The sequence below is a fragment of the Homarus americanus genome, unplaced genomic scaffold (assembly GCF_018991925.1).
Source record: "Homarus americanus isolate GMGI-L3 unplaced genomic scaffold, GMGI_Hamer_2.0 scaffold9477, whole genome shotgun sequence".
Taxonomy (NCBI): domain Eukaryota; kingdom Metazoa; phylum Arthropoda; class Malacostraca; order Decapoda; family Nephropidae; genus Homarus; species Homarus americanus.
Window position 1 is genome coordinate 86,036 of NW_024725943.1, and position 14,324 is coordinate 100,359.

The window sequence follows — 14,324 nt, forward strand, 5'->3', positions numbered from 1 at the left end:
TTTTTCACCCACTCTTTCTCTTGGTGGGGGTGGGGGGGGGGAGGGTTGGGACTGACCGTGCGGTTGGAAGAGGGGGGATGCAAGGTGGGGTACTTTGATTGACAGATAGTGTCGTGAAGATTATATTTTTTTTTATTATCTGAAGATATTTGTTTTAGCTCATAAAATTCATACAAATTACCCGGCCAGAATATAATTTACATTGCTGGAATTCTTATAATTTGGTGATCATTTTGAATATAAACATCATATATTTTGCATTAGACATACAAATTTTAGATAAAAAAATTTTCTGAGTAACTATGTTATCTTTTGTGCAAAATATATGACATTTATATTCAAAATATTCCTGGTCTTACAAGGAATCCAGCAATGTCAATTGTATTATCCTAACTTTAGTTTGAGGTATTATTTATTAAAATTTAGTGGTTTTCCCCCAAAAATTTCTCAGAGAGGGAAGAGCCGGCAGTGTAGTGTGAGAGGAGGAGGGAGTTGAGTCCATTATTTGAATGGACATTAACTTGGCGACTGTATTTCTCTGTTTCTCTTAAGTATTAATTGTGTGCATGTACCATCATAAAATTAAGATGTTATTTTTACTACAACATAGTTATGTGTCTTCAAAAAGTGGAGTTTGGGGGTCGGGCCGGTTTCTATTGGAATTAATCCCATATGTTCTGTTGTTCACTTAACGCGGATTTCACTTAACACGGGACCCTCTGGGTTCTATTGACCGCGTTAAGTGGGGTACAACTGTATACAACCTCTTATGGTCGCTGCATGGAATGTCAGGACCATTCTGGATATTGGCAGAGATGCACATCCTGAAAGAAGAACTGCCCTTGTGGCAAAAGAGTTGGCTAGGTATAACATCTACATAGCAGCCATCAGTGAGTCCCGGCTCACAGATTTTTTTTTTTACGGGTATTAGCCCACCCGGGCACCGGTCACTGACCCACATCAGGGCCTAGAGGGGAAAAATGTAATAATAATAATAATAATAATAATTCATAATAAATAAAATTTATAATAAAAAGATGTTTGGCCAACTCACAGAACAGGGGTCTGGCTACACCTTCTTCTGGAAGGGTAAGCCTGCTGCAGAAAGAAACCGCATTTATGGAGTTGGCTTTGTCATCCTCCAATGCATCCTTCACAGGCTAGCTGAAATGCCTATTGGGATCAACGAGCGCCTCAAGACTCTTCGAGTCCCACTGAATCACTCAAGTCATGCCTTCTTCACCAGTGCATATGCCCCAACACTGGATGCAGAGGATGACATCAAGGAGACCTTTTACACTAATCTTGACAGAGTGATAACCTCTATCCCATGGAGGTTGAATATGGGTGGAGGCGGCATACCCTCAGAAAAGTGAGGTCTCTCTGAGCTGCCGGCGGCCACACTGTGGTTGGCAAAATAGGCTAGGTTGCGGCCGTGTCCCTCCAGTTAACAGCCACCAGCTCACAGGTGCACACGTTTCTTTTTGTGTGTATAACATATAAAAATGCCAGTATGGTGTGCTGCTTATATTGAATTGTTTTTCGGAAAAATTAGAAGCATGGGAGGATGTAATAACAATACCACAGTTAGGCAGTTTTCTGCTGCTTATAAGATCATGGTACATAATGACATGAATGATATAGTTTGTGGCAACTGTTTACACTAGGAACTGTACCAATATTGGCTGTGACTAGCAGCAGTGCAAATAATGTGTGGGTAGACACCCTCTTTGTGAAGGCTTTTAATAATACCTCTGTTTTGAAACAAAGTTATAAATACAGAAAGTCTTCGCTTATCGTCGTCCCGCTTAACGTTGTTTCGGTACTACGTCGCTAAACTTTAGAGACTTAAAATTTGTTTAACGTCCAGGTGATTCAGTACAACGTCGTTTTGCGTCGTCACGGACTACTTTTTACGGCACATCCACCGCTCTTGTTTGGCGGCGCTAAGCTCTCTCTCGGCTCGGGGCGCTGTCCTCACTCATGGAACATCACAGCGTCCCCAAGAGACACCAAGCCAGTCTGTTATGACTTCACATCATTCGTGTGTGCATAAGTGCTTTTGCTCTAAAACTGTACTATAATCATTCAAAATGGTTTCCAAGCGCCCATCAAGTGCTACTGATGCTAGTGTAGTGAAGAGGCAACGTAAGACCATTACCCTTGCTACAAAAATGGATGTATTAACCCAATTTGAAAAAGGGGAACGAGCTGTGGACTGAGCCTCTGTGCTTGGTCTAACCCCCACAACGGTGCGCACTATCCAGACCAACGCTGACCAGATTAAGGTTAGTGCTGGAAGTGGTACTACTCTCAGTGCAACTAAAACAACTCGTCCTAGAAGTACTGTGATAGAAAAGGTGGAAATGATGGCTATGTGGATGGAGGACCAGAATCAACGCAATGCCCCTGTGAGCCTTATGGTTATCCAGCATAAGGCCATATCCCTGTTTGACGACATAAAGGAAACAGAGGGTGAAGGATCGAAGGATGAGACCTTTACGGCCAGCCGGGGATGGTTTCAATGGTTTAAATGTCGTTATAACTTCCACAACATAAAGATGACTGGTGAAGCTGCTATTTCAGATACGGTTGCTGCCGAGACATTCCCTCCTTAATTAAAGCAGATTATCCAGGGAGGAGGATACTCACCAAAGCAAGTCTTCAATGTGGATGAGAATGGTCTCTTTTGGAAGAGGATGCCTGAGAGGACCTATATCTCCAAGGAGGAGAAAAGAGCACCAGGTTTCAAAGCAGTAAAAGACCGCTTGACGCTGCTGCTTGGCGCAAACGCTGCCGGCTACTTCAAGCTGAAACCTACACTGATTTCTCGCGCTGCCAACCCACGGGCCCTGAAAGGTTACTCTAAGGATCACTTTACAGTGATCTACAAGGCAAATAAGAAGGCATGGATAACTGGCGCCATATTTAGCCAGTGGTTAAACGTGTACGCCGTCCCTGCACTGAAGAATACTGTGCCAAGGAGAACTTTGACCACAAAATTCTTCTGATCGTTGACAATGCTCCAGCTCATCCTCCCAATCTCGACGACTTGCATGAGAGTCTAAATTGTTTCCTGCCTCCCAACACGACAGCACTGATGCAGCCTATAGACCAAGGCATCATCACCACATTCAAAGTGTATTATTTATGCCGTACCATGGCCCAGCTGCTCAAGGTTACAGATGGAGAAAATAAACCCACGATCCGAGAATATTGGCGCGGCTTCAACATTCTTCATGCAATTGACAACATTGGCAAGGCATGGGAAGAGGTTTCAGAAAGTTGCCTGAATGGTGTGTGGCGTAAATTGCGGCTTGAATGCGTCAACAGTTTTACGAGATTCACAGGCTTAGTCCCAGCAGTAAATAGGGATATCCTTACCTTGGCTAGACAGGCAGGCTTTGATGAGCTGGAATCAGAGGATATTGACGACGTCCTGGCATCCCATACAGAAGAGCTCACCAACAAAGATCTGCAACAACTAACAGAACACAGTCCCGTTGAAGACAACGAAGACGAAGAACCTCAACAAACGCTAACGTCCAAGAGGATGGAAGAAGCTTTCAACATGTTCCAGCAAGCAATGCAAATCCTTATAGATGACGACCCAACAGAGAACGTAGCTCAAAGGTTGAATTTAGCATTGATGACAGTCTTGATTGTTACACTGAGACGTATAAGGAGAAGAAGAGTAGCACCAAGCAGTCAACACTGGATTAATTTGTTCGTTCTGGGACGGCAGAAGCTTCTTCATAACAGCTGGCAGCCGAGGTGGAGCACACAGCAGCCGAGGAGGCGCAAACAACAACGTTGGAGGAGCAAACAACAACGGTGAAGGAGGAGCACACAGCAGCCGAGGAGCAAACAACAACGGTGGAGGAGCAAACAACAATGGTGGAGGAGCAAACAACAATGGTGGAGGAGCAAACAACAATGGTGAAGGAGCAAACAACAACGGTGGAGGAGCACACAGCAGCCGAGGAGGCGCAAACAACAACGGTGGAGGATCAAACAACAACGGTGAAGGAGCACACAGCAGCCGAGGAGCAAACAACAACGGTGGAGGAGCAAACAACAATGAAACAACAATGGTGAAGGAGCAAACAACAATGGTGAAGGAGCAAACAACAATGGTGAAGGAGCAAACAACAATGGTGAAGGAGCAAACAACAATGGTGAAGGAGCAAACAACAATGGTGAAGGAGCAAACAACAATGGTGAAGGAGCAAACAACAATGGTGGAGGAGCAAACAACAATGGTGAAGGAGCAAACAACAATGGTGAAGGAGCAAACAACAATGGTGAAGGAGCAAACAACAATGGTGGAGGAGCAAACAACAACGGTGGAGGAGCAAACAACAACGGTGGAGGAGCAAACAACAATGGTGAAGGAGCAAACAACAATGGTGAAGGGCAAACAACAACGGTGGAGGAGCAAACAACAATGGTGAAGGAACAGAAACAACAACGGTGGAGGGCAAGCAACAATGGTGGAGGAAACAACAGCGGTGGAGGAGGAGCAAAGCAACAATGGTGGAGGAGCAAACAACAATGGTGGAGGAGCAAGCAACAATGGTGGAGGAGCAAGCAACAATGGTGAAGGAGCAACAATGGTGGAAGGAGCAAACAACAATGGTGGAGGAGCAAACAACAATGGTGGAGGAGCAAACAACAGGGAGCACACAGCAGCCGAGGAGGAGCAAACAACAAGAGGTGGAGAGCAAACAATCATGGAGGAGGAGAAACAACAGTGGAGGAACCAAACAAGTAGAAGAGGCAGCCGCAGGTCTCAGTGACTCACCCTCCTCCTCCTCCTCCTCTCCCACCTCCTCCTCCTCCTCCTCTCCCACCCTCCTCCTCCCACCTCCTCCCCCCTCCTCCTCCTCCTCCTCTCCTCCTCCTCCTCTCCCCTCTCCCCCCTCCCACCCTCTCCTCCTCCTCCTCTCCTCCTCCTCCTCCTCCTCCTCCACCTCCTCCTCCTCCTCCTCCTCCTCTCCTCCTCCCCTCTCCCACCCCTTCCTCCTCCCCCCCCTCTCCTCCTCCTCCTCTCCCCTCCCCTTCTCCTCCTCCTCCTCCTCTCCCCCCTCCTCCTCCTCCTCCTCTCCCCCCTCTCCTCCCTCCTCCTCTCCCTCTCCTCCCCCTCCTCCCTCCTCCTCTCCCCCCCCTCTCCCTCCTCCCTCCTCCTCCTCCCTCATCCTCCTCTCCCTCCTCCCTCCTCCTCCTCCTCCCCTCCTCCCCACCCTCTCCTCCTCTCCCCCCCCTCCCTCCCTCCCCCCCCTCCTCTCCCCCCTCCTCCCTCTCCCTCCTCTCCTCCCCTCCTCCTCCTCCTCTCCCCACCCTCTCCTCCTCTCCCACCTCCTTCCTCCTCCTCCTCCTCCCCCCCCCTCTCCTCCTCTCCCCTCTCCTCCTCCTCCCTCCTCCCCTCCTCTCTCCACCCCTCCTCCTCCTCCTCCCCCTCCCACCTCCCCCCTCCCTCCTCCCTCCTCCTCCCTCCTCCTCCCTCCCTCTCCCTCCCCTCCTCTCCCCTCCTCCTCCTCCCCCTCCTCCTCCCCTCCTCCTCCTCCTCCTCCTCCTCTCCTCCTCCTCCCTCCTCTCCCCCTCCCCCTCTCCCTCCCTCCTCCTCCTCCCTCCTCCCCCTCTCCCTCCTCTCCCCTCCCCACCTCTCCTCCTCCCCTCTCCCTCCCTCTCCCTCTTTCCCACCCCCTCCTCTCCTCCCACCCCCTGCATCCTCTCCCCCCAGCCATCTCCTCTTCCCTCTCCTCCTCCTCCTCCCCTGTCCTCTCCCCAACCATCTCACCCCTCTTCCCTCTCCTCCTCCTCCTCCCCACCCAGCCCTCTCCCTTCCCATCTCACCCTCTTTCCCCTCTCCTCCTCCTCTCCTCCTTCTCCCCTACCATCCCTCTCCCCCCAACCATCCTCCCTCCTCCTCTCTCCCCACCCACCATCTCCCTCTCCCCCTCCCTCTCTCTTTTTCCTCTCCTCCTCCTCCTCCTCCTCTCCTCCCCACCATCCCCTCTCCCCCCCAACCATCTCTCTCCCTCTTTTCCCTCCTCCTCCTCCTCCTCTCCCACCTTCTCCTCCTCTCCCACCCCTTTTCCTCCTCCTCCTCCTCCTCTCCCCACCTTCCTCCTCCTCCTCCTCCTCTCCCCACCCCTCCTCCTCCTCCTCCTCCTCTCCCCACCCCCCCTCCTCTCCTCTCCCCCTTCTCCCTCCTCCTCCTCCTCCTCTCCACCCCTCCTCTCCTCCTCCCCCTCCTCCTCCCTCCCTCCTCTCCCACCCCCTCCTCCTCCTCCTCTCCCACCCCTCCTCCTCCTCCCCTCCTCTCCCCACCCCTCCCTTCTCCTCCTCCCCTCTCCCCCCTCTCTCCCACACCCCTCCTCCTCCCTCCTCCTCTCCCACCCTTCTCCCTCCTCTCCCCCCTTCTCCTTCTCCTCCCTCCCTCCTCCTCCCTCCTCTCCCCACCCCTTCTCCTCCTCCTCCTCCCCTTCTCCTCCCTCCTCCTCTCCCACCCTTCTCCCTCCCCTCCTCCTCTCCACCCCTTCTCCCTCCTCCTCCCTCCTCCTCTCCCTCCCTCCCCCTTCCACCCTTCCTCCTCCTCCCTCCTCCTCCCTCCTCCTCTTCCAATCTCCCACCACCTCCCTCTCCCTCCTCCCCTCCTCCCTCCCCCCTGCAACCTCCTCCTCTCCCCCTCCCTCCTCCCTCCTCCCACCCTCCCTTCCTCCCCTGCACCTCCTCCTCTCCCTCCTCCTCTCCACCCTCCTCCTCTCCTCCCCTCCTCCTCCTCCTCCTCTCCCCCCCCTCCCCTCCTCCTCCTCCTCCTCCTCCTCCTTCCTCCTCCACCCCTCCCTCCTGCTCTCCTCCTCCTCCTCTCCCCCCCTCCTCCTCCCTCCTCCTCCTCCCTCCTCCTCCTCTCACCCTCTCCTTCCTCCTCTCCCCTCTACCCTCTCCTCCTCCCCTCCTCCCCCTCCTCCTCCTCCTCCTCCACCCTCCTCCTCCCCTCTCCCTCCTCCCTCCTCCCTCCTCTCTCCCCCTCCTCCTCCTCCTCCCTCTCCTCTCACCTCCTCCTCCCCTCCTCCTCCTCCTCCTCCTCTCCTCTCTCCCCTCCTCCTCCTCCTCCCTCCTCCTCCTCTCCCCTCCTCCTCCTCCTCCTCCCTCCTCCCCTCCCTCCTCCTCCTCCCTCCTCTCCACCCCTCCCTCCCACCCCTCCTCCCCCCCTCCTCCTCCTCCCCTCTCCCTCCCTCCTCCTCCTCCCTCCTCCCCTCCTCTCCCCCCCTCCTCCCTCCACCCCTCCCTCCTCCCTCCCTCCTCCTCCCTCCCTCCCTCCCTCCTCCCTCCCCCTCCTCCCTCCTCCCCTCCCCTCCCTCCTCCCTCCTCCCCCACCCCTCCTCCTCCCTCCCTCCCCTCCCCACCTCCTCCCCCCCTCCCCTCCTCCTCCTCCCTCCCCTCCCTCCCCTCCTCCCCCCCCCTCCCTCCTCACCCCCCCCTCCCCCTCCTCCCCTCTCCCTCCTCCCCTCCTCCTCCCCCCCTCCTCCTCCCTCCTCCCTCCTCCTCCCTCTCCTCCTCCCACCTCCTCCTCCTCCTCCCTCCTCCTCCCCTCCTCTCCCCTCCCTCCCTCCCTCTTACCTCCTCCTCCTCCTCCTCTCCCCACCTCCTCCTCTTCCTCCCCTCCCCTCCTCCTCCCCCCTCCCTCCTCCCTCTCCTCCTCCTCCCCTCCCCCTCCCTCCTCCCCTCCACCCCCCTCCCTCCTCTTACCCCCTCCTCCTCCTCCCCTCCTCCTCCTCCTCCTCCTCCTCCTCCTCCTCCTCCTCCTCTCCTCCCCCTCCTCCCTCCCTCCCCCCTCCCTCCCTCCTCCTCCACCTCCCACCTCTCCCCTCCCCTCCTCCCTCCACCCCTCCCTCCTCCTCCCTCCTCCCTTCCCCCCCTCCTCCCCTCCTCCCTCCCCTCTCCTCCTCCTCCCCTCCTCTCTCCTCCCCTCTCCCACCCCTCCTCCTCCCGCTCCCTCCCCTCCTCCTCCCTCCCTCCCTCCCCTCCCTCTCCTCCCTCCTCCCCTCCTCTCTTCCCCTCCCTCTCATCTCCCCTCCCCTCCTCCCTCCTCCCTCCCCCCTCCCTCTTCCTCCTCCCTCCCCACCTCACTCCCCCTCCCCTCCCCTCCTCCCTCCCTCCCCTCCCCTCCTCCTCCTCTCCTCCCCTCCTCCCCTCCCTCTCCCCTCCTCCTCCTCTCTCCTCCCCTCCTCCTCTTCACCCTCCCTCCCCTCCCTCCCTCCTCCTCTTCCCCTCCCTCCCTCCTCCTCCTCTCTCCCACCCCTCCTCCTCCTCCTCCCACCCTCCCTCCTCCTCTCTCTCCCACCTCCTCCTCCCTCCTCTCCCACCTCCTCCTCTCCCACCCCTCCTCCTCCTCTCCCCACCTCCCCCCCTCCTCCTCCCCTCCCCTCTCTCTCTCCCACCTCCCTCCCTCCCTCCCTCCTCCTCCCCTCCCTCCTCTTCCACCCCTCCCACCCCTTCTCCTCTCCCCCTCCTCCCCTCCTCCCCACCCTCCTCCTCCTCTCCCCACCTCCCCCCCTCCCTCCCCTCCCTCCCCACCCTCCCTCCCCCTCCCTCCTCCTCCCTCCTCCCTCTCCCACCATCCCTCTCCCTCCCCTCCCTCCCCTCCTCCTCTTCCACCCCTCCCTCCCCTCCCTCCCTCTTCCACCCCTCCTCCTCCCCTCCCACCTCCCCACCCCTCTCCCTCCCCTCCCCTCCCACCCTCCCCTCCCTCTCCCTCCCCTTCCCCCTCCTCCTCCCCTTCCCCCACTCTCCTCCTCTCTCCCCACCTCCTCCTCCTCCTCCCACCTCCTCCTCCTCTCCCACCTCCTCCTCCTCCTCCCCTCCTCCTCTTCCTTGCCCCTCCTCCTCCTCTTCCCACCCTCCTCCTCTCCCACCCTCCTCCTCCTCTCCCACCCTCCCTCCTCCCCCCCGTGGTTGACTGGTGAGGTGTGGAGGCGGGCAGTGGGCTCTTGCCAACCACAGTATGGCGGCAGTGTGGCTGAAGCCCCGACGGTGCGAAACACAGCTCATGAAGCCACCACCCTTATTCTACCTCCATGATCTATCCCCAGAGAAGATAAGGTTGTGCTCCTTGGTGACTTCAATGCCAGAGTTGGCAGATATGCTGACACTTTGCAGGGAACCATACAGAAAAGGACTTGGCAAGTGTAAACGACCTACTCCTCCTCAGCCAGTGTGCTGCATACAACTTCACTGTCATCAATACCTTGTTTAGGCAGGCCAACAAGTTCATGGGGTCGTGGCAACACCCACGATTCAGACACTGGCATCTCATTGACATCATTGTCAGAGAAAGAGATTGCCGAGATTATCCTCATCACCCGTGCCATGCGTGGCTCAGACCACTGTGACACTGATCATCAGTTCGTCAGAGCCGAGCTCTCACTTCATGTCACTCCAAAACAGTGAAGGTAACAAGCCTCCAAGTGACTGGAGGATCCAGCGGTAACACATGCTTTCAGAGAGCAGACTCAACGATAGGATGACAAACAGCCAAAGAACAAACAATCAAAATTCCACTGCCGAATGGGGTCCCATCATATCTGTCATCACAGCAACCTGCAATAAAACACTCGGCCTGATCAAAAGAAAACACCAGGATTGGTTTGATGAAAACAACCTGGAAACTGAAGTATGTCAATGGCATACTCGTTGCTCTCACTGATTGACAGAACAACCCTAAGTCTCGGACCAAAGCTGATAACCTCGCTCGAGAAGAAAGCGGTGGTCCAGAACAAATTTCACAAACTAATGAACAAATGATGGAAAAATATAACATGTGAAATACAAAAATTGGCTTAACAACTGAAGATGCGATAATTTTTCAATGCCACTAAAACAAATATGGTCCAACTACTCATTGTTCAGCTCCCTTCACTCATCCGATGGTAATTCCTTAATTAAAGATGAAGAAAGCATCCGTCAGCTCTGGAAAGAGCACTACCATTCGCTACTCAACCAAAACACCAATGTGGATGTCCTGACTTTTTTATTCTTTTTTTTTTAAAGGGAATTAGCCCACCTGTGCACAGGTCAAACGACCCACAATGGAGCCTGGGGGGAGAACAGAAAGAAATTGAAAATAGTGAAGAAAAAGGTTATAATGTGTTAATCTACACCACGAAGATGCCGGAAAACCAGCTTTTTAAAGTGAGACAGATTGCATGAGTATGGAAACACAGAAGAAGTCAGTGCATTCCACAGTTTGGCCGTGTGAGGAAAGAAGGAGGTACTATATCGGGTTATTCTCGTTTGACCGACATCCACAGAGAAACGGTGGGCACCGCAGGCAAGATGAGTGTTACAAGCCCATGGCCTTGCCGGCAGTACACAGGATGCCAAATTTACCGAATAATGTCCATTAAAGTACCTGTAAAAGAGAGAGTGAAGCAACATTGCGGCAAAGAGAAAGGGAAGAGAGATTGTCGACTAAAGGAGGAGAGTTAATAAGATGAAATGCCTTTGATTTCACCCTACCTAACAGTAGAAGAGCCACCCCAGATATGAAAGCAGTACTCCAAGTTAGGATGAATGAATCCCTTATATACTTGGAGCAACTGCACAGGATTGAAGTAGCTACGGCATCTGTACAGCATTCCCAACTTTCGGGAGGCAGCTTTAGCTATAATAAGGATGTGTGACTTCCAGGACATATTGGAGGAAATGGTGAGGTCTACCCAGCAGGTCCCTCAGCATCCAGAGGTGACCCACCTCAGTTATCCTCAATCCCTGGATGAGGTAGTCACTGCCATCAAACAGATGAAAAATAACAAAGCCTCAGGGCCTGATGGAATCCTAGCCGAGGAGTATAAAGCAGGAGGACCTCTGCTTACCAGCCGTCTCCACTCTCTCCTGGAGAATATATGGGAAAAGGAGGAAATCCCCCAAGCTCTTAAAGACGCCTCCATCGTCAATATTTATAAGACTGTGGCAAGACTGTGGCAACTACCGTGGGATCTCGCTGCTCTCCGTAGCAGGCAAGATTATCGCCTGTCCTCCTAAACAGACTCCTTCCTGAGGCAGATAACTTCTTCCCAGAATTTCAATGTGACTGTAGACCATCCCGTGACACCAATGACATGATCTTTGCTGCCTGCCAGATACAGGAAAAGTGCAGAGAACAACGTTGTGACCTGTACATGGCTTTCATCGACCTAACCAAGGCCTTCGACTCGGTCAACAGGGAAGCCCTCTGGTGGACCATCAACCGTTTTGGCTGCCCACCAAAATTCATTGCCATTGTGAGGCAACTTCACGATGGCATAAACGGCAGTGTCCTGCACAATGGCACCCAGTCCGAGATCTTACCCATCCAAACGGAGGTAAAACAAGGGTGTGTATCGGCACCAACTCTCTTTTCCATTTTCTTGGCTGCTTTACTTACTCGTGCCAGTGCCAATTTAGCCAGCGAGTGGACATCCAGTATCGGATGAAGGAAATTTTCAATACAAGATGACTCCAGGCAGCTTAATGGTACTACCCTCTCTAATGTTACCCACTTTCAGTACCTTGGCTCCCACTTGTCCACCACCATGGATGAAGAGATTCAACATCTGTTCAGATATGCATCTCAAGCATTTGGCAGACTCAGTACCAGCGTCTTCAGCTGAAATTATCTACGAAGTTGCATGTATATCGAGCAGTGCCCCCCCCAAACCTGCTATATGACAAGGGTTACATACAGGAAGCACCTCAAGGCACTTGAAAACTTTCACCAACATAGTCTACGTTCCATCCTCCGAGTTCGCTGGGAAGACAAGAGACCAAATGCCAGTATTGTCGCTGACACCAACTGTAGAAGCATCGAGGCTACCATTATCCATGAACATCTACGTTGGACTGGCCATGTCACCAGCATGGAAAACAGTAGACTGCCAAAGCAGCTGCTTTACAGTCACCTAACAAATAGCAAACGTAATGCGAGCGGGCAACTGATAAGGTATAAAGGTAGTCTTAAGACAAACCTGAAAAAGTGCCAAATCTACCCCCACACATGGGAGATGATTACTCCACAAAAGAAGGTGTCAATACTTTCAAGTTATGCCCGACTGCAGAGAAGCACCAGCGCCAGAAGGAGGCTGCCGCGGCCCCTCCCGCACTAGATGTAGCCCCCCACATGTGTAACATCTGGAGACGACCCCGCCGGTCCCGTATCGGCATCTTGAGTCACTTCATAGCTCTGGCCTCTTGAGTCACCTCATAGCTCACCAATGAGGAGGAGGATGTAACAATGCCATGTATTGCCTTCCCACATGGCAGGATATACAATATATATAAACGAGTACCCTTCAGGTTTCATCCGTTTCACAAAATGTATTGTGATTCATGTAATCCCTGTTTAACTAGCTAGGAAGATAGGTTCATTGATTTAAAGTGTAACTGTCACACCCTAATAGAAAGTATTCAATAACCATTACTAAGAGTCCTAATTCATCCTCCCTTATTGAGAAAGGTTGATTCGTTATAATTGTCTTGGTGGTATGCTGATACAGTGAGTCCTGAGTAATAACATAACTATTTCATATTTCCCTCTGTTTAAGTTTTTAGTCCTATTCCCTAACTATCAGCCTTTCCCTTAGTCTACCCTCATATAAGATTACCCTGTGGTGGGGGGAGTGACCACAGGCAAACCCCCACCTCCTGTCAACCATAAACAAGTCTCTCTCTTTAGGTCCACTAGCCTTCCTCCCCTCACATTCGTTAACCCCCCCTACCCCTAACCTCCTCCATCTCACGAGTATACAGAGAAAAGAAAGGGGGAAATACAGAGAATAAAGAAATAAATAAAGAGTTAAAAAGAGAACAAATAAATCAATAAAATAATAAGAGGTAAATAAAATGAACATATTGTTACATAGTGACAGCGGTTTAGATATTTCTTAAAAATATCCGTCCTACGTGCCTTAACTACTCGACCACTCTAAAGAAGTGTAGTTTAACATACATTTATTTTGTGTCTGATAAATAATGAGGGTAAGAAAGTGGATTTTTTTTCTTCTGTTGAGTTTACTGAGAGAATCTTAAGGTTGAATGTGGAGTTAATGTGTTTTGATGCTTATCATACTCTGATGAATATACTGTGAGATGAAATAGTCAGACTTACATGTACCATAACACAAGGATAGTCAGACTTACATGCACCATATCGCAGTTTTGTGAGAACATCTTCCAGAGAGGCCCCCCTCCCCCCAGTCTCAGCCAGCATGTGCACCTCATCCACCACCACCAGGCCAAGCTCCTCCACACGGGCAAGCTCCAACAGGGAGTTGACCAGACCAGATGCCTTTTCTATGGTGGCAACATAAACAACGTTTCTGTAACAAGTACAATAAGTTCACTACAACCCACAAGTGTCTTGCTTCTTAATTCTGTAATTATAAAGCACCATTAATATACTGTAATGATCATAGCAGAATATGTGGAACACTTACTTGGCCCGGGCAAGTGATTTATGTAACTTACTTGACCGGATATTTTATTTTTACTTGCCCTGACAAATTTGGAAGGGAATATGCATGCCTATTTTTTATTGGATAAGTTAAATAATAATAATAATAATAATAATAATAATAATAATAATAATAATAATAATAATAATAATAATAATAATAATAATAATAGCTGTTTTTTTTATTTATCAAGAGCACCAGATCTTCCAAAGGATTCACAAGCGCTTGAAACACTACTAATTCAAGGACCTTAGAATATATATAAAAAAACACTACAGATAAAGTGACAATATCTTTTGGTAAACCATAAGTTGTAACACTTCCTAAACCCTGTAACTCTCCACCACTGTACACTGTTCAGAATCTTAAGCTTTCAATAAAACAAAGGTACAGCATGCCTTTACAATTCACGGATTTTTAATTCGCGGCCTTCGATTATTTACGGATGATACCCTGGATGTACCCAAGAATGTCAGCAGGTTGCTTTAAAGCTGGCGGCATTTTCACGGTCGGGTCGGGGAGCCAGCGAGTTTTTTGGTGTCCCACAAGGTGTATCTCTTGTCCCAGGTAGCTGGGCCCTGTGCGCTCACTCCGCCTCAGTCCGGGTTAAACACTTGTCTGTCTCACGCATGTGCTACTCTGTTCTCTTAACCCTTAGGCCCCGGGTGACGTTCCAGAACGTCCGCCTATTTTCCCGCCATTTTTTTTTTAATATTTTTTTTTATTATTATTTTTGGAAATGTAAATTTTTTTTTCCTCAATTTAACCCCGCGTGGAGGTACTGCCAGCAGCACCCTAACCCCTGGCTTAAGGGTGAACAACTGTGCT

The 14,324-nt window shown here is 51.7% G+C and overlaps 1 protein-coding gene across 1 annotated transcript in view; it reads right to left on the reverse strand.

Annotated features, from left to right (window-relative positions):
* LOC121865321 (helicase POLQ-like) overlaps positions 1-13,997 on the reverse strand; it is a gene marked incomplete at its 3' end in the record, with an annotated part of 95,467 nt that extends 81,470 nt beyond the window's left edge. Inside the window, 2 exon segments of the mRNA XM_042364660.1 lie at positions 13,183-13,361; positions 13,960-13,997. Coding sequence (XP_042220594.1) covers positions 13,183-13,361; positions 13,960-13,997 — 217 coding nt within the window.
* Positions 13,998-14,324: the final 327 nt, after the last annotated feature.